The sequence below is a fragment of the Prunus mume genome, linkage group LG8 (assembly GCF_029339155.1).
Source record: "Prunus mume cultivar Tortuosa linkage group LG8, ASM2933915v1, whole genome shotgun sequence".
Taxonomy (NCBI): domain Eukaryota; kingdom Viridiplantae; phylum Streptophyta; class Magnoliopsida; order Rosales; family Rosaceae; genus Prunus; species Prunus mume.
In genome coordinates, this window is record NC_142705.1 from 7583278 (window position 1) to 7601618 (window position 18341).

General features: G+C 37.4%; 3 protein-coding genes across 4 annotated transcripts; all 3 read right to left on the minus strand.

Annotated features, from left to right (window-relative positions):
- Positions 1 to 283: 283 nt before the first annotated feature.
- CHR1 (chromatin remodeling 1) lies at positions 284 to 6810 on the minus strand. Of its 2 annotated transcripts, none has more exons than XM_008243442.3 (16): positions 6654 to 6810; positions 6358 to 6422; positions 5610 to 5903; positions 5439 to 5522; positions 4690 to 5036; positions 4392 to 4581; positions 4117 to 4292; positions 3464 to 3533; positions 3195 to 3384; positions 2372 to 2467; positions 2194 to 2288; positions 1996 to 2115; positions 1424 to 1543; positions 1216 to 1314; positions 1008 to 1118; positions 284 to 793 (listed from the first exon to the last, which is right to left on the minus strand). In XM_008243442.3, the coding sequence occupies exons 2-16, from the start codon at positions 6412 to 6414 to the stop codon at positions 551 to 553; spliced, it is 2292 nt and encodes a 763-aa protein (XP_008241664.2). In that variant the 5' UTR covers positions 6415 to 6422; positions 6654 to 6810; the 3' UTR covers positions 284 to 550. The 2 variants fall into 2 exon arrangements, with proteins under 2 accessions (XP_008241664.2, XP_088898989.1); XM_089042863.1 differs by having other exon boundaries at positions 4690 to 5033; positions 6654 to 6789.
- A 731-nt stretch (positions 6811 to 7541) lies between these two features.
- On the minus strand, positions 7542 to 10820 carry LOC103340075 (sulfite exporter TauE/SafE family protein 3-like). The gene is made up of 12 exons (XM_008243441.2): positions 10462 to 10820; positions 10109 to 10268; positions 9797 to 9997; positions 9649 to 9713; positions 9514 to 9553; positions 9347 to 9408; positions 9140 to 9226; positions 8877 to 8927; positions 8529 to 8750; positions 8153 to 8246; positions 7886 to 8026; positions 7542 to 7779 (listed from the first exon to the last, which is right to left on the minus strand). The coding sequence occupies exons 1-12, from the start codon at positions 10702 to 10704 to the stop codon at positions 7697 to 7699; spliced, it is 1449 nt and encodes a 482-aa protein (XP_008241663.2). The 5' UTR covers positions 10705 to 10820; the 3' UTR covers positions 7542 to 7696.
- Positions 10821 to 12486: 1666 nt separating this feature from the next.
- On the minus strand, positions 12487 to 17934 carry U1-70K (U1 small nuclear ribonucleoprotein-70K). The gene is given in 11 exon segments (XM_008243440.3): positions 12487 to 13553; positions 13555 to 13567; positions 13935 to 14006; positions 14681 to 14843; positions 14923 to 15004; positions 16511 to 16573; positions 16667 to 16731; positions 16819 to 16894; positions 16990 to 17069; positions 17168 to 17282; positions 17624 to 17934. Coding segments are annotated over 11 exon segments (1575 nt in total). The 5' UTR covers positions 17741 to 17934; the 3' UTR covers positions 12487 to 12824.
- Between the last annotated feature and the right edge of the window lie 407 nt (positions 17935 to 18341).

Genomic DNA, 18341 nt, shown 5'->3' on the forward strand with positions numbered 1-18341 from the left:
GAGAATTGAGCTTAGCCCAAACTGACCGAATTAAACCGTCTTAAATTGATTTGATTTGATTCTATTTTCTTTGTAACTTTAGTTAAAATTAAACAAAACCAAACCGTTATATTATAATTAATTTGACCTTAGTTTTGAGATGAAACTGATCCAATTCAACCTGTGCCCGCACCCACCCCTAATTCAGAGTAATCAATCGGATCCCCTTGAAAAATACTTTCGTGAGCAAAACATATTTATTCACTGGCAAATCACAAAGAAAGAAAAAATAACAATTCATTCGTTGAAGAAGTAATAACTTGATATGGCTGGGCCATTTTCATTAAACATTGAAACTTCAACTTCGACGAGTGTCTTGGCATGGAACTTGGATCTTCCCAATACAAAAATACAGCTCGATTTCTACCATATACAAAATAATCGAGCCCCTCCATTTTAGCTCCCATATCACCAGGGGTAACTTTCCATACTAAAAAAACATCAACATCTAAAATCCACTGATGTGTAAATAACTAAACTACCCCTACCAAGTTCAAATAACAGTTTAATCTTAACTATTGAGGGTGGCGAGCATGCCTCCCCCTGCAGTTGGTAACACCACCTCCCAGCCAGGGCCTTTAAGGGGAAGAGCACCGGCAATGCCGTCAGCCTTCTCTTCCTCATGATCATCAGGAGTAACCACCAGATCACTGCGATCCAACACCCTCTCCAAATCTTCGTCAGTAATCATGGTCTGTATCATCTTGTCTTCAGCAGATTCTTCTTCTCGGAGCAAAGCTATAAGATCGTCTTCCTAAAAAAATTATATAAAAAATTGGCATCACGTTCAAATCAGTGAGCATGACCTTCAACTCACATACATGGCCAGATTGTCCCATGCAAAAATTAATGAAAATTGTATTTGAATATTTAACACTTGCAAAATTGACTTTTGCAACTATGAGACTCTTTCTAGAGCAAGATTTGCTATTGAAGTTCTCATAACCAACCAAGGACAGCATGCAAACCTCGAGGACATCAGTACAACCAGGCTTCGCCTTATCTTGATGGAACTGCCCTTTCCCAATCACCACGTGTTCAAGCTTCAACTTGCTAAAAGCTCTTTTCAAAATCCGACCCTGTTAATTCACATATTCTCAGAAATTTTTCCCAATATACCAAATAAAGTGCACCTAATTATATGACAAACATTAAAACCCTGCATCACCAACTCACCTCTACAGATTGTGCTGTTGTCAATCTGTAAACATGAACAGGCTTCGTTTGACCAATTCTGTGACATCGATCCATGGCCTGCAAATCCATTTGAGGGTTCTGGTATGCACATGTAAAATAACAAATCAAATTAATCCTGCGTGAATGTTGAATTGCAGTAAAAGAAAAATAAAAGAAAGAATTAAAGAGGAGAGGACCAAGAATATACCCAATCACTGTCATACAGTATACAAGTATCAGCTGCAGTAAGGTTGATACCCAGTCCACCAGCTCTGGTGCTTAGAAGAAAAATTCTATAATTGCTGTCCACATCATTGAACACTGCAATCTGCTTGCAATAGAATATTTATCAATAAGCAATGAACCTAAAATAGGGGTAACACTAAATTTGAGTAAGAAAACCAGTTGTGCAATGAGGAAATAAACTCTCAACCCTACGCACTGTCAGAATCCTAGCCTATGGCCAGAACTGGAATGGTTTTGTCTGCCAGAGGTATTCCACTTCAAATAACAGGATCTAACTGCTATATACATGGTTTAATAATAGATGTTAATCCAAGCAACAAATACAGATGGCATGGTTGAATTTATTTCTGCAATTATGCTTAACTGAATGACATAATTACAGTACAGAAGTCAGAAGAAAAAAAAAAAGTCGGCTACAGTGCTGAAAAAGAATTCCAGTTTTAATGCAGCCAAAGCATGAGATAATGCACATCTACTAAAGAATTAGATAATCTCCCACAGAATTAAGACTTCTGATTCAAACCAATCACGAACCTGTCTTTTCCGTTCTTCAAGTTTCACACTTCCATCAATTCTACAGACTTGAAATCCTATCTCACCAAAATAGTAATCCATTATATCCAAAATTTTAGTCCACTGAGAGAAGATTATAACCTGAATACAAAACAAATGGAAGATAGTTAGCAACCCAATAGCAAACAAAAATATACCCAAAATAACTGGTAGACATACTTTGTGTTTGCGGGCAAACAGCCGCTTCAACAGTCTGTCCAGCAAGCTAAATTTGCCACACTGCTCAACCATCTGTTCAACAGGTGGGTAGAAATCTGTCAAGAAATAGAAAACTGAATAAGGATTGGTTGAGCACCCGTTTCAAATGATAACACTGAATTAATTTAAAGTGAAGTACACGAGCCGTCAAATGCAGCCTCTAAAAGGTCAGGATGACAGCAGTTCTTCCGAAGTTGGACCATCAAATTGTTAAGCTTTCCCTTCATACCGCGTACTGCAAGTTTGAGAGTTGTTAGATAACATAAATAACTGCATAATATGATACAGTGATAACTAACCGAGCTAATCATCGTATTTATATAACACGCCAAAGTTAAGGACCATAATACAGGAAACAGTAAGGGTGGTGATTTTCCCACTCCCCTTTTGTCCACTTACACTCCCTTTTATTTTTTTAATAGTTTTTACTATAACAAAAAAAGGGAGTGTAAGTGAAGAAAAGAGGAGTGAGAACATACAATTTTTAACAAAGGGAGTGTAAGTGGATAAAAGAGGAGTGGGAAAATCAGCTCCCAACAGAGAAAGGTATAAAGAATTATAGTGATCCAAATTTAAGAAATTGGGGACAAGTGGTGCTGCGAACAAACACAGTGCAGAAATGATACTAGATAGCCAATCTTTTGGGATTATTTACAGAAAATAAAAAATATAGGAGCAACCAGGAAATCATTAAATTATTTTTCTGACTCGTCTAATGAGTAAATAATGAAAAACAAATCCAAGGTCAACTCTATCTGTTTCACAAAGGTCAATTTTGACAATCCGGCATATTGATATTGGAAGATACAGCATTTTCCCTATGATATGCATCATCAGTGTCTTAATTGGTTAAATGAGACTACCAATGGTTCCAGGAAAACCAAATGCACAGAAAATTAGGACCTTATATATCTTACTACAATGCAAATCGCAGTTTTCACTAATACAGACAGATGTCATACCACGGTCCCCCTTATCAAGTAGATAATTCTCCAGTGTCTTATTTATCAGATGTTCCTGTAAATGTTTTTGATGTTCTGTCATGGATGCATATAATATGATTTCCTTTTTCCTAGGAAGCATCTGCTCAACATCAGTCTTCATTCTTCGAAGAAGAAAGGGACGCAATATGGCATGGAGTTTTGCTACCATCTGTGGACAATTGAAAATTCATCATAACACAGTTCAAATTTTCTACAAAAATGAACCCAATGTTTGCAAGGATGCATACTTGGGCCTTTCTCTTCTCTTCCAGTTCTTCCATCATTGCTTCACCATTGCACTTTCCTGCTAAATCAAACCTGCCAACAGGAATGCACTAAGCTAATTATGTAATAGACTAACAAAACATAGCCATACAAAAGAAATCTATTGGTCTTCCTTTTCCACAAATATTATTCACCCAGCATATCATGGGCTTAGGTCTTAGCAAAACATAAAGACATATAGCATGGTTCCTTCAACAGCTAACCTTCTATACAAAAGATACTATTTTAATGACATCACAGTAATGATTGAATCGTGTCTACAATCCAGATGAATAACGGAATTGGACTGGACATGCCAAAGAAAATGCTTCTGACTTATTCCTTCACTGGACATTTGCAGGATTTCCACATAATATATAATAGTTGCATGCTTACTATTCCAAAGATTAAAAATATTACTAGGCAAGAAGCCTAATTATAAAAAGTATGAATATACAACAGTTATTCAGTTGCCCAGTGCAGTTTCTAGAAAGCAGGTGGTTCTCAAACTAGACACCTAGTGGAGCTTGATATCGCCCATCACCAACAAAAAATATTTCCACCTTGATAGATGAATGAGTTTGCGAATTAACAAGCATCAAACTGGAGAAAAAAAAAAACAGAAAACCGTACTTACCATGACTCAAATTCTTCATGGGATGAGAATATATCAGGCAAAATGAAGTTCAACAATGACCAAAGCTCTGCCAGATTATTCTGCAGAGGTGTTCCAGTCAAAAGAATCTTATTTTCTATAGGTAAGAATTTCAATTGCTGCAGTAACTTGCACTTCGAGTTTTTCAATCTGTGTCCCTTCAATAAACAGATGCAGAATAGGTCAACATTCATGCTATATTATAGGTTTTTTTTTTTTAATGGAAACAATATCAGTAAACGGACCAGTCTACTCACTTCATCAACCACAAGATATTTCCACTTGTAATGTCTCAAAAATCTTCTTGCATCAGCCATTGCAACTTCATATGAAGTAACAATTATAGGGAAGTTAGGGCCAATTGCTCTAGGCATGTGCTTCCTTCGTATCTCATCCCTCTGTTTCTTGTCCCCATGGTAGACTATAGCCTTTATTGAAGGAGTGAACCTATTTGAGGATAGAAAGAAGGTAAAAGGAAGAAATAAAGTTGACAGATCATTGGATGAAACTATATTCAGAGAAGTTAACCAAAAAGAATCTATTTAAAACATTTACCTTGAGAATTCATTTACCCAGTTGGAGAGAGTAGACAGAGGAGCAATTACTAAATACGGCCCATCCAATCCATTCCCTTTCAGATGAGCAAGAAAACCAATGGTCTGGATGGTTTTTCCAAGTCCCATTTGATCTGCAAGGATCCCGTTCAGCCCATTTTGCCATAATGAGATCAACCACTTTACACCTTTGATTTGATAAGACTTCAATTTTCCACCAGTCAACAGAGGCACAAGTTCTTTTTGCTCTTTCTCAACTCTTTCTTCCTCAGTGAGGTCCACATCTTCAGTTTTCTCACCCTCTTTAGATCTTGTAAGCATAGCTTGAACTGCCCTCTTGGCCTTCTTCTAAGGAAATGAAGATAGTAAAGGTCAAGATGTCAATATACAAGGAACTTAAAGAAGACAAAGAAATATCCTATAAACTTCTAATGGGATGAAATTTAAAACATAATTAAAAGATATATTCACTATATTCCGAAAGAATATTTAGCCTTTATTATGTCACCCAGCAAGCAAATTTTCTCCCTTGGAAAAGATTAATCCACTTGGGACAGAAGATAAGAGCAACTGGACCACCCAAAACCTCAATAAATAGATGTCCATCTGATAGATAATTGTGACAATACTAATTACATCTGATAGGACAACTATACACGAACATCCATATATATTCATGATCAACCAAACCAGACTAAATGAACAAGATATCTCATTTTGGAAAAATGAAGGAAGCATGGAATTTCTTACATTATTGTAGGTTGCAGCGGCTTTTCTTTTTCTACCACGACCTTTCTTTTCCTCAACAGTTTCAGTCTGCTGCTCGGCTCCAATCTAGCATAACATTTCATTTTATAACTTAATCAGCAAAAAGCATAAGAAAGAATTTACCATTTAAGAGAAAAGTGTAAGAGAAGGTACAAGTGTGATGTTATCCATTTTCTCAAGCAAAAACTGCGAGTAAAGCTGAGTTTGTGTTAGGAGCTCATCCAACTTGGTAATCTGAGTGTTATTCAAGTTGGGTAACTGCTCTGCCGCCTTTTCTTTTTCTGCCTCCTCTTCCTTCACCCGATCTTCAAGCAACTTTTCTTCCACCTCAGTCAAGGCTTTTGGTATAAGCAAGGAATCCTCAATTTTTTCATCAGGAAGTATCTCCTCCTCTGATTTTACCTCGCTCTTCTCTAATTTGACATCAATCTTCTCCTCGCATGTTTCCTTAAACATGATTCAATACAACAACATAACAAAATGAACAAAACATGGTTAAAAATGTAACATTAGTACGAGTTCGAAGCAAATATAGACCCTATTGATCAAATCCAACAGAAACCACACACTAGGCATCTATAATTTGTCACACAGAAGCCTTTCAGGACTATAAGAGAACATATTTCGTAGAAACAATAGATCGAGCATGTGCATGCAAACTTCATTTTCTCACAGCTAGACCAAAACTCGAAAGTTCTTAATTCAAAAAGTACGTGAGAGGCATAGACACACACAGACATGATTTATTTTCTACAAAATTCGTTATTTTGAGGAATTTCTTGTCTTTCTACTCGTTCTTCAAACATTTTCCTTCAAACTCTGCCACATTCCTAAGAACCAACCAGACCGACAGAGAGAAGCTATAGAAACAACCGCCATTAAAAAATTAGCGAAAGCAAACCTCGTCCTCGAGAACCGAAGTCGGGGATTCTGCTGAGGCATCGTTCTTCGCCGCCATTTCAAAATCTAAAGGTGAAAAAGAAAAAAAAAATAAACATTTTCAGTACATACTAACCGAACAGAAGATAAAAAATTCCAAATAAAAAAAATTAGTGTTTCTTAAAACACAAACCCTAGGTTTCGGGTTCCAAACAATAACCATACGAAAAAGCGAACAGAAAGAAGAAAAAAAACGAAATAATGAAACTTAAATATAAATATAAAAAAAGACATGAAATGAAGGAATAGGAACCGTACCCAGAGTGAACCGCAGAGAGAGACGAATGCCTCCAAAGCACACAGTTGCAGAGAGAGAAGAGAGCAGGGAAGATGAAGAAGCGCTTGAGAGTTCAGATATTATTAAGTGAGTGAGAGAGAGAGAGAGAGAGAGAAGTGGGTGGAGCAGAGAGGCATATAAAGTACCCCAAATTTATTAATTTTCACAAGCGAACGAAGTGACTGGGCGGGAAAACGGGGTTTGAATATTGCCCTAGAACGAGCAGTTAATTACTACTGCACCTTTCTTGTCTTACGATGTTTTCCATTTTTGTTAGGTTTTTTCTTCACGCAGGGTGTTATTAGTCTTTTCGGTGAATGGAGACATTGGTGGGTTGGGTTCCCAAATTGAAGGGAACAGGCACGCTTTGTCCGGCATTTCTCGGATTTGTCGTTATTGTGTCCACTCTTTGGAAAATTACGATTTAAAAAAAAAAAAAAAAAGGTTCAGTTTTTGGATATGGATAATTATATGGAATGTTTACTTTAATTTTCTCAATGTTCGTCACCTTTGACCAATTTCATTAGGAACTTGATTTTCTCCTTGTTATTATGTTTTTTTCTTCTTAGTGATATGTAATGTATTGTATATATTTGATGTTTCACAATTTATAGATTGGAAACGTTGTTGTATGTAACGGAATACTGCTAGATGTGACTTCTTTTGAAACGCTTGTTAGCTAGAAATAGAACAATAAGAAGAAAAAGAAGGGTTATCATAGTTGACTATGACAAACTAACAAAATTTAAGTTTGAATGGAAAAAGAGAGAGCATTTCAAAAAAAATTATTTTAATTGGAATTCTACATGGACATTCTCATTAACAATGCAATGTTGGAAACGATGACGTTTTAGAAACTGATGGAACAATGATTTGAACATCCAGTACATAAATATCAAGTCATCTTTGCCAGAAAATTACTGGAAAAATATACAACAATATTTAAAGTAGACTGTGGTGTGGATAATAGTTATTGTGGGTTGACAAATTCCACAGCAAACAAATAGGATATTACACAACATGCTTAAGACTGGTGACAGAAATTTTCAAATCCCATGTACTCTTGATTCTCCATCTTCTCAACCATATTTGCTATCCCCACCCCACCTGAACAAAAAAAAAAACAGCAAAATAAAATTAAGCACATTAGCTTATTATATAAGCTGAAAAAATACTTGTCCATTTTGCTTTTGTGAGTTATTTGTTGTTATACCTAAGCTGATTGCGCTCACAAAGATGGTCAAAGCTAGTATGAAGATGACAATGGATGCCCTCCCAACAATTGCAATTATCTTTCTCACTACATGCTGACCAGTAAATGCAGCAATTGTTGCAACTAAAACAAAATAAGCAGCTGCAGCATAGAGTAAACTTGGAACAGTTAGTTTTTTTCTTCCTTCTTTTTTGGGTATATATAGAAGATCTGAACACATATAATTTTTGAAATCTCAGCTGAAGTTAGATTATTGCTACTACTTACCATACGGGACTGGGAAACGGTTGAGAAGGTAATACTGTACAACTGACATGGAGGATGAGAATAACATTGCAAATGTGGATGTAGCACTTGCTACCTGCCAAAGATAAAAAATCATCAATCTGGTTGCAGTTGTGATTTTCTCTTCCTGATGTTTTCGGTTATGATACCCGAAAATGTATGTTATAGATGATAGGTTATCAGCCTATGAGGCTTATATATATTCTCTGAGCTGAGGCCAGTCCAGCTGACTTGTTCATGGCAGGTTATCTAGTTGATATCTTTCTAAAGATTCCTTTGCACCAATGGATTTGGGCTGGACAAGATTTTCTGACTGATAAAAAGAAGAGAGTGAATTTTGTCTTGCATTGAACTATACCTGAGGAGGAATTCCCAATTCAAGAAAAAGGGGTCCCAAGATGAAACCGCCTCCCAGCCCAAGTAGGCCACCCACCATACCAGCTACTATCCCACAGCTGCAGTAAAGAAAAATCTGATGCAATTTCCAGTTTGTGATTTCCTTTCCTTTGGATGCAATCACCCTGGTGCCTTTGCATAAGCATATGGCTTCAAAGAGCGTAACGGAGACTGCAATTGGTACCTACAAAATGATAAAATATTATGTTCAACTGGACATCATTCTTTTTATGTATGCTTGAGTGTACATAGTTAAGTGTTTCTATAGTGCTCTTGAAAGAAATCTTACTACTCTGGCTGTTAACCTTACCTGCAAGGAGTTCAGGACCCAGAACATGGTGGAGCAAGTTTCAGTATATGTCTGCACAAAGTTCAGATACACTAATTCAGTAACAAAAGTTAAAATCATGGCGCTTTGGAAGCAAATGCAGAGGAATTAGAAAGATTGAACTTGATTGCATTGCTAGTGATGATCATATCTTTTGGAGAGCATTTTAAGGTCCGGTATGCGAATAGATGAGTTCCTAGAAAAGCTTCTTTAGTTGTACAGAACTACAGAGTAAAATAACTTACCTTAACAATCTGAACAATAAGAAAAGCCACCCAGACATACACAAGCATCAATAACTCCTTCCAGTAAACGTTGTGTGATATAGGCACCTGGATAGAGTTGTTCATAACATCAATAAAACAAAAACTGAAACAACTTAAAAATTGTAGACGACAAAGAAGTTGCAAAAGAATACTGCCCTAGAGTGTTCTGATATTCTTGGAACTTACCTGCTCATCTTGCAATGAAGCAGGACCACCAGGTAGTGGTTTGTAGTCTTCTCCAGAACCATCTGCAACAAAGGAGATGCGCACTTTAGAGTTTTCTTTTAGTTGATATTAGTGTATATTCTCTAAACTTGGTCTATATATATAGGAATGTTTGGATGAGCACTCACCGCCAGGTTTGGACTCCGATTCCAACTGCTTTTCTGCTTCCTGAAAGTCATTTGAAATCTCAAATTCCTTGTTACTAGATTGATACCAGATCATATTCATTGATAGCTCAGGAAATAGTTAAGTGAAAACCTTACCTTCTTCATCATTGTCTCTTTCTTCCATGTTTCTATGCCTTTCATTAAAGCTTTTGCTGCTGTACCTGCCAGAATTCAGAAGAATATCTAATAAGATTATTGGGAGTACTCAAAGTAAATAAGGAATTTGTGTTCAAAATGTTATTACCTAAGAAGAGAATGATAAGTAGAACTGTGACCATCCAGTCGGCGAACATGACGTTGAAGGCAACTCCTATGCTGATGCCTAGCATGAGCATTGGCTGAAAGAGCAAAGCCAGATCATAATCTATAAGGGGCATGTCCAGTGTTGGGTGCCTAAGTCTCAAATTGAAGTATACTGTCGAACCTGCAGCGCCCATTATCATACCTGCATGACCAAAAGGATGGCATACAGTTCTTCAATTCTGTCTAAATTGAATACATTAAGATTAAATTAACAAGTTAAAAGAAAAGATTAAAAGGAAAAGTGATTACTAACACTTGGAAATGGCAGTGGAAGACTTGGGATCAAAACCAATTATCAAGGCAAGCATTGGTACAAAAATACCTCCACCTCCAACACCTCCCACACTACCCAATGCTGCACCAAAGAATCCAACTATTGAGCCAACTACAATTTTCCAACCAAACTTCATCTCCTGAACAACCAAAATATATATTTATATGTCAAAGTCAAAATACCACAACAGTAAACATGAAAGGAAGAATCATCAAATCTTATAGGAAATTAGATGTAAAAGTTATATCCCCTTTATGCTCTCTATCTCTTTCTCTCTCTGTGTTCTTGCTGGAGATGCATTAACTATGGTGTTTAAGAGAGATCAAACTCACTGGCCAAACAGGCTGATAAGAAGATCCTCCCGCCTGCCATAGAAAATTGACCACTTTCACAAAAAATGCTTCATGTATGTCTTGCTCAATAAATTTTGTTGGCTTCTCATCTTTGAGAGGCCTCTCTGCACTGGCAACTTCACTTGTCATAAGGAGGTTAATGAAGAGTGCCCATGCTATTGCTATTGCTGCTGCTCTTGCTGATATTGTAACTGCCCTCGGAGTGACCTTGGTTTGAGCCATTCAGGTGATGATAGTTACTAGCAAGGCAATGAAGTTATGGCTCAGAGAAGCTGTTTCTATATAGAAATAATACTTCTGTTGAATGTTCTGCACTTCCCTTTTCTCCTCCTCCTAGTTTTTTTAAGTATAGTGCACAATTCGGAGTGCACTCTTCTAGTACCTGCCTACTGTCCTGCTGTCTACATTTATAACCTCTCTCTGTCGCTCTCTTTGCATGTGTATTGATTTGGACTTCATTAAGATTATAAAATAATTTACATATGGGACCCTCAAATCCTAATTACCCCCTCTCTCTCTCTCTCTCTCTCTGAGTTGGGACCCTCAAATCCTAGTAAGAGTGTAAGTAGGGACTGGGGAGTGCTGAGTCATCAAAGCTTTGCTGCAATCATGCCAACTCACATTCATAAAGTGATATAGCAGGGTGAAGAAAGCACCAAATGCTACATCTCTAAACTTGTTAAGTATCACTAACTTAACATTTTTGGTGTCCTTCATTCTTTATTCTCAAGGAATCTAGAGGAGGGTTAAAAAAATGGTGTTTAAGCTTAAAAAGAATCTCAAGAAAATAATAAAAACCCAAACTCTCAAACAGGTTTTTCTTTGGCATTTACACAACAACAGTCAAGTCAAAATTGCAAGCATTGCAGTAAAACTCTGCCAAACAAACAGTCCAAAATCTTGAAATGGTACAAATCATGCTCCACAGTACACAATGATGCACCCCCTTAAAAATTACCAACAAAAATTCTTAATCTCAAATTTGAATGGAGCAAGAAATAGGAAGCAAACATAAGAGGGTTTTGTCCTCAATATGTCATTTTTCTAATCATGAAGCTTCCCAGAAGCTCAATGGAAGAAACTGGAACTGGCAAGTGGGTTCACTTCACCTAATGATTTTGAAATGCTAGTCTCAACATTGGGATTAATTTGATACCCAAGTGATTTGAACGTTATTTTGTTTCTTTGTTGTCATGGTTACTTGTTTTCTAAACAACCTGCTGGCCGCACAAAACCTCTGTTGTGATTTTGTTTCTTACCATAAAGCAGGACAAGGGGTTTCTTCCTAGAAATTTCCGAGAAGCAACTTCAATTTCTCGAGGCAATGCAGTACCAACACGAAGAAGCTTTTACGGATTGACATTCTTGAAGAAGCTGTAAGCAACAGGTGCTGTGGCACTTTCATATATGAAGCTTCATCGCTGCTTCTTGGTTTTTGGCCTCTTCCAAACAAAAACACAACACAGCCCCCTCTAAAATTCCTATAAGTTGCTCATTTGACTAATTGGCTTGTAACTAAAGTGGTTAAAATCATTTACCTCATAGGGTTTTAGCTTCGATTACGCTTTGTATAAAATTATATAAAAACAAAATATTTATATTGAAAACCAGACTGGACCATTTGTACCAAAAATAAAAAGCTTGGACTGGACCATATATATATGTAAAACTGGAATACAAATTAATTTGAAACGTTTGGGCATGGGTAACCAGAATATTGTTTTATCAGTGAAATTTGGTTAGAATGGAAGACTATGGGCATGGGCCCGCATACTATTGGGCCTCATTTTATTCCAGCCCAATTATACAACCTACTCAGAATTCCATCAGAAGGGGGTGGTGCCTGCATGCTAATCAGATCAGATAAAAAGACTGATGTGCAATGCAACGCTCATGAAATCGAACATATTTATGAAATACGGGTAGGTGGTAAATAGAATTTCAAGATGCCTCCAGGTCCAGGAGACAAATGAGATGCACAGTCCAAGACATCTTGGAATTAAATGTCACACGAATCCACCAACAAATTCATTAATTTTCACAAATTTAAAAGGTTTACAAAAGAGGGAAAAAAAACCTACCCAATTCCACCACCGTAAACGTTCAGACATTTAAATTACCCAACACATAACATCCTCAAGCCAGCTTAGTCGCAAAGACATTTAAACACAGCTCTATGTAGGATTGAGTAGAAAGAAAAGGGAAAAAAGACGGACAAAACAAAAGACCCAACACAGAAAGCAGCTGCTGCATAAGACGCAATCTTGAGTGCTGATGAACCCAATCAGAGTGAATAGCTAACCAGTAAAGCACAAAAACTTGATAGGTATTCAATTTCAGTCTTAATATTCACTATAATCCCGAGAGAGTGATCTAGATGACCTCCGATAATCTCGCTCCACATCTCCATCCCTATCCCTTTCGCGGGACTCAACTGGTGCTTGTTCATAATGGTAATCATCCTCCTCCATTCGATCATAGCGATCATGCCCGCGATCAGGATATTGTTTGTAACGGTCATGGTCATGCTGGACATCCAATTGATCATACTGGCTACGATGATGTTCATAGGGCTCAGCATCCTGGTCAGGGTCTGAGTGCCTATGGCCATGTTCAGGTTGTTCAAACCACCCCTGGCCATCTTCCTGGGCAGTGCGGTCATAATCCCGTTCCCTATCGCCATGTCGGTCCCTCTCATGTTTTGATTCAGTACGGTGGTCATAATCAGATTCCTTGTCACGGGAACGGCCACGATCATGCTCAGGGTCCCCAACTTCATAATCCCTGTCTCTTTCTCGAGGGCGATCGCGATCACGATCCCTAGTTTCTCGATCACGCTCATAGTCACGGCCACGATCACGTCCTCGCTCACGAGTTCGATCACGATCACGACCACGATCTCTTTCCCTATCCCTATCCCGATCCCTGTCTCTGGGTCTATCACGATCTCTGTGGTGCCTATCTTCCCTGTGATCACGATCCCTAGGCTTGTCATGGGAGCGTTCACGGGAGCGCTCACGAGACTTCTCCCGTTCTCTCTCCTTGTCTTTCTCTTTACCCCTTTCACGGGAATTTTTCTCTATCCCTGAAAATCAGTTCACTCAATATCACTCACATAGAAAGCAATAATGAAATTGCAGTAATAATAATAAGAATTCATGAATACCTACAATGCATGACCAAATGCCAGAACAATTACTTCGAGACAATTGTTACAAAAATTTAAATTGTATAACTATCACTAAAGTACGCAAGTAAAAATCAGTAACATAACCATGACATTGAGTGCACCCTCCTTTATCTGGCATGCCTTTTGTTTTCACCTCTTTTTTTGTTTTTAATATTTTGAACAAGCTTTTATTAAATAAAAAATAATCATAATCATTTAAAGCTGAACATCACTACTACCAAAACCTTTCAAACAATGTGCAAAACAGTTTGGAAAATCTTACAAGTCTACATGCCGCTCCTCGCGTCCCCTGGGCTCCTCGGACCGGGGTTGTCCTCCTGATTGTACTTGCTCCCTAAGCAAACAAAGATAAATGTTAAAGTTAACAAAGGCACTTAAAAAAACATGCTAAACATACGAGAAAACAAAGTTTTCACATCCAGCAATTTTATGACACAACTTGGAAGAAGATCATGTTCCCAAAATCCCATAGCTAATATAATAAAACAAGTACAAAACAAAGCAGTTAGTTTTGATAATATAGATTACATAATAGGAAGACAAAGAAATCTCTACCAATATACCACTTAAAGATGAGTCATAAAACAACCACAGAGGATACAATTCTCTTCATTTGTTGGTGCTCACATAATGTTGGTTCCTATAATTTTTTCTGCAATGGATGACTATTACATTACCATTGACTATATTTCTTACCAAAAAATTGACCACAGGGATTTAAAAAAAAAAGAGACATGGAACAGAAGAGATTAAACATCTTTACCTCAGTAGGAAAAACTTTGACATCCCCTATAAAACTTATAAAATTCAAGCATACTCTACAAATAATCTCACATATTTTCAATTCTGAAACTAAAAGAACACTTTCATCCCCATGTTAATTCAGGACAAAACATAAGCACTTTAGGCAATGAGGTCCATCTCTCTTACAACTAAATTTCTACTGTACAATATGCACATCAGTTCTTGATGACTAAAGTTGGGAAATGTTGGAATCAAACTCCTTACCTTCCTGAATATCTCTGATTAACTTCTTCACCTCCAACTCTGGTGGTCCCAAGCCCACCACCCAGTCGGCGAGGACGCCAGTTTGGGACTGTCCTCCCACGTTCAACATCTACAAGAACCCTTCTGCCTTCAATCTTCCTCCCATCAGCTTGCTTGTATGCAGCTGTAACATGCATATAACTAGTCTTAGAAATGAAGGACAAATCATATTGTAATTTAGTACATAAAGTATTAAAGCAAACCTTTCATATCCCGTGTATGCATGTACTCAATGAATCCATAGCCTCTAGGTTTATTTGTTTCTTTGTCAGAGACCAATCGAACCTGAAATTTCATAGAAGAAGAATATGATTAATCAACAAGATATAAAGTATTCTGATCTTAAGCAAACAATGCTTAAGACTAAGTAACTATGAATAGATGTTTTAACATCTACAACAAAGCATCATACTGCAGAAAAATATTGAATCCTAAATGGCACGGCAGACAGGCACTATGCCTCTTTAGCCGTGCTCACCTTTAAATCATACAGCTTCCATCGCAAGATGCATCATCACCGGCTAGAGTTGCAGAAAAACTGACATTTGTGGCCAACTTACCAGTTGAACAGACTATTATCCCCTTACCAGGGAGATTTTTTTAATAATAAATTTTTTTTGTAAATACTATTAAAAATAACAGGACATCGCGCTGCCGATGTGTGTGTGTGTGTGTGTGTATGTTTTTTTTTTGTTTTTGTTGAAAGCCTTCAAAGCCAAAAGTAAAATTTTCAGCAGAAAATGCATGTACTACAAATTCAAAGGAGAAAGAGATGCTAATACCCCCGACTTGTTTTACCCTGTTGGTCTCCTTTTGTTGCTTGAAATAAAGTCCAAAAGGCACAGTGCATCACTGCTCTGCTCAATTTATAGTATTCAGCTTTGCTATGCAGGATGAAGCATCATTTTTGGGATTGGATAGGGATAAATTTTGGAATCAAAGATACCATATGCAAACAAATTACCACCTTACCAGGGATATGTCTTGAATGTTAGAACTTAAAACCAATACATATCCTAGAAACACCCAGTTCCAAGATCTCTTAAATAAAACTACATTAAAGGGGGAGCTAAGAATGGAGCAAACCCATACGAGATTACCAGTATACTCGCAGTGACACCTGTGTTAATTTTTAAGTCTTATAAACTCAGCTTTGCTGTGCAGAACGAAGCACCATGTTCGGAATCAGATAGGTAGAAATCAAAGATATTGATGAATACTCACCCCTTACCAGGGATACTCCTTGAATGTTAAAACTTAATACTAGTATGTACCCTAGAAAGCCCAATTCCAAGATCTCTACATAAAAACATATAAAAAAGAGAGCTATGGAAGGATTTAAACAAACCCGCAAGACATTACCGGCATATTTGCAGAGACACCTGTAATAGTAATACAAACTTGCAAGACTCCACTAACAATAAAACTAACCAAGGAGAACAGACTCGAAAGGCATCACCAGGCATTACCAGTTATAGTTATGGCTGGAAACAATGCATTATCTCAACCCAGTTGGCTGAATGAATTTTCAAATTCAGTTTATTATGCAGAAAATGTATGAGACAGACTCTTGAGGGTTCTAACTACATAACTTCAGAAAAGTTCAGTAATATGTACCCCAGGCATCTTTTTGAACAAAATTGGAAAAAGGAAAACAGTCCTGAGAGTACTTTTTCCAAATTCAAAGATTAGAAAATCTGGGATTTTTGTAGAGAAAACAAAAAGGAACAAGCTACAATGCAAGTGAACCTCTTACCGAACCCCCTTGGGGTTGCTCAAAAAAAAACCTACCCGTTTGATTGGACCATAAACGTCAAACTCCCTTTTGATTCTGCTCTCAGTTGACTCATAATTCTGCAGGAATACAATAAAGATTACACGTCAACCTTAACGAATACGAAGAACAGCATGAGGAAAACCAATACGGTACCCAAAAATGTTACTCACCAGTCTAGCAATAAACAAAGTCTTATATGGATCTCCAGAAATATTTGGGTCATTATTTGGATCATCTGCACAGAAACAGATATAAGGAAAACAAGGTAACATAAATTATAAGAATCCAAAGTCTTACAATCAAAAGAAGAGTAGGTCATCACATTTCTCTAGCTCTTCTGCAGCCTTTGCTGCACCCTTGTCAAGCCTTAACTGGTGTATCCGAGCCCTTCTTTGTGTCTGAATCCAACAAGACAGAAAGCATATATGTTTAGTATGAACAGTGACTTCATAAGGTTATGTCTTCATACAAGAATTTCAAGTTAGAATCTTACAGGAGTTTCGCCCTTTTGGACAGGCGCAGTATATTCAGGATCTCCTGGCTCCGCAAACTTACTCACAAACTGCGCAATCCCTTCATTAACCAAAAATAATACCAAAAAAATTAAGAGCTACAACCTAAAAATTCATGCCAAATTGGAAATTATTCAGGCCCAAGATTTACTAAAAAACCTGTCAAGGGTGGGCATTTTCTTTTCTCTGGAGGCGGTTTAAAATCCAACGGTGGTCGAGGCTCAAACAGCTTCAAAAGGTTAGTTGTTAAACCAGTGGGGTGACTCTGACCAATCTGCAGCGCAAACACAAAAATTACAAATCGATATTCCTTACAAAATAAATCCAGACCTTAACTATGTTTACAAAGCAACCAATACAGAACGCCCAGTCAAAAAGCAAAAGGCAAAAAGCAAAGTATGTTCAACTTCTGAGTACTATCAATTGACATGCAACAAAATTCAATAAATTAGGAGAAAACTACAGAGATCAGCTACATATTTAGCTAGGGTTTATCTAAAACATGAAAATCCTATATTAATCAAGTAATTTGCGAAGGATAAAAACAAAAACTTGGCCTCACAAATAGAAAAACTAAACCTAAACAAGTAAGAGGAAGAAACCCTAAGGACGAACCAGTTTGAGCTGAAGAACATTAGCGCGGTTCTGGGCCTTGGTTCGGCCCTGAACGGCGGCGTTTTGGCTGCGCATGAAGGCATCGTTGTTGTTGTTGTTGTTGTTGTAGTCTCCCATGGCGAATCGATCTGAGCTCAGTTATGGTTTCTGAAGCAGTCCGAGTACTCTGTACTCAGATATGAAGGTTGCATAAATATATGGGGAATCCGAATCCGGATCCGGTTGAAACAGTCGGGTCGGACTGGGAAAGCCAGATAGGCGGCAGCGAAAATCTGAGAAGGGTTTTCGAGAAGGTATTTATAGACGCCAAATTATGTGTGAGCTTTGTCCTTTTGTAATGTCAATTATATGCAACGTCGGTTAAAAAGTAAAAAACGGAGGGTAATTACTTTTTTTCCCCGTAGTTCGAAATAATTTTATTTTTTTTACCAAATCATATTTTCGGTGTTTGTGACCAATTTTCAACATTTTGTTTCCATCATTTTCATTTTAACAATCCCGTTTACTTAAGAGCATATACAATGGGCTCCCTAAACCACCTTCTTAGACAAATTTTAGGGAGGAATGATAAAAATACGACTCCAACCACGCTCCTTATCCACCTCCTAAAATAGGGAGTCCTCTAGTAGCTCTTAAATTTGAGGAGAGATAAATGACTCCTAGTAGATCCCTATAATTTAATGTTGCTTTATTTAATGAGTATTTCAAACTTTTATTT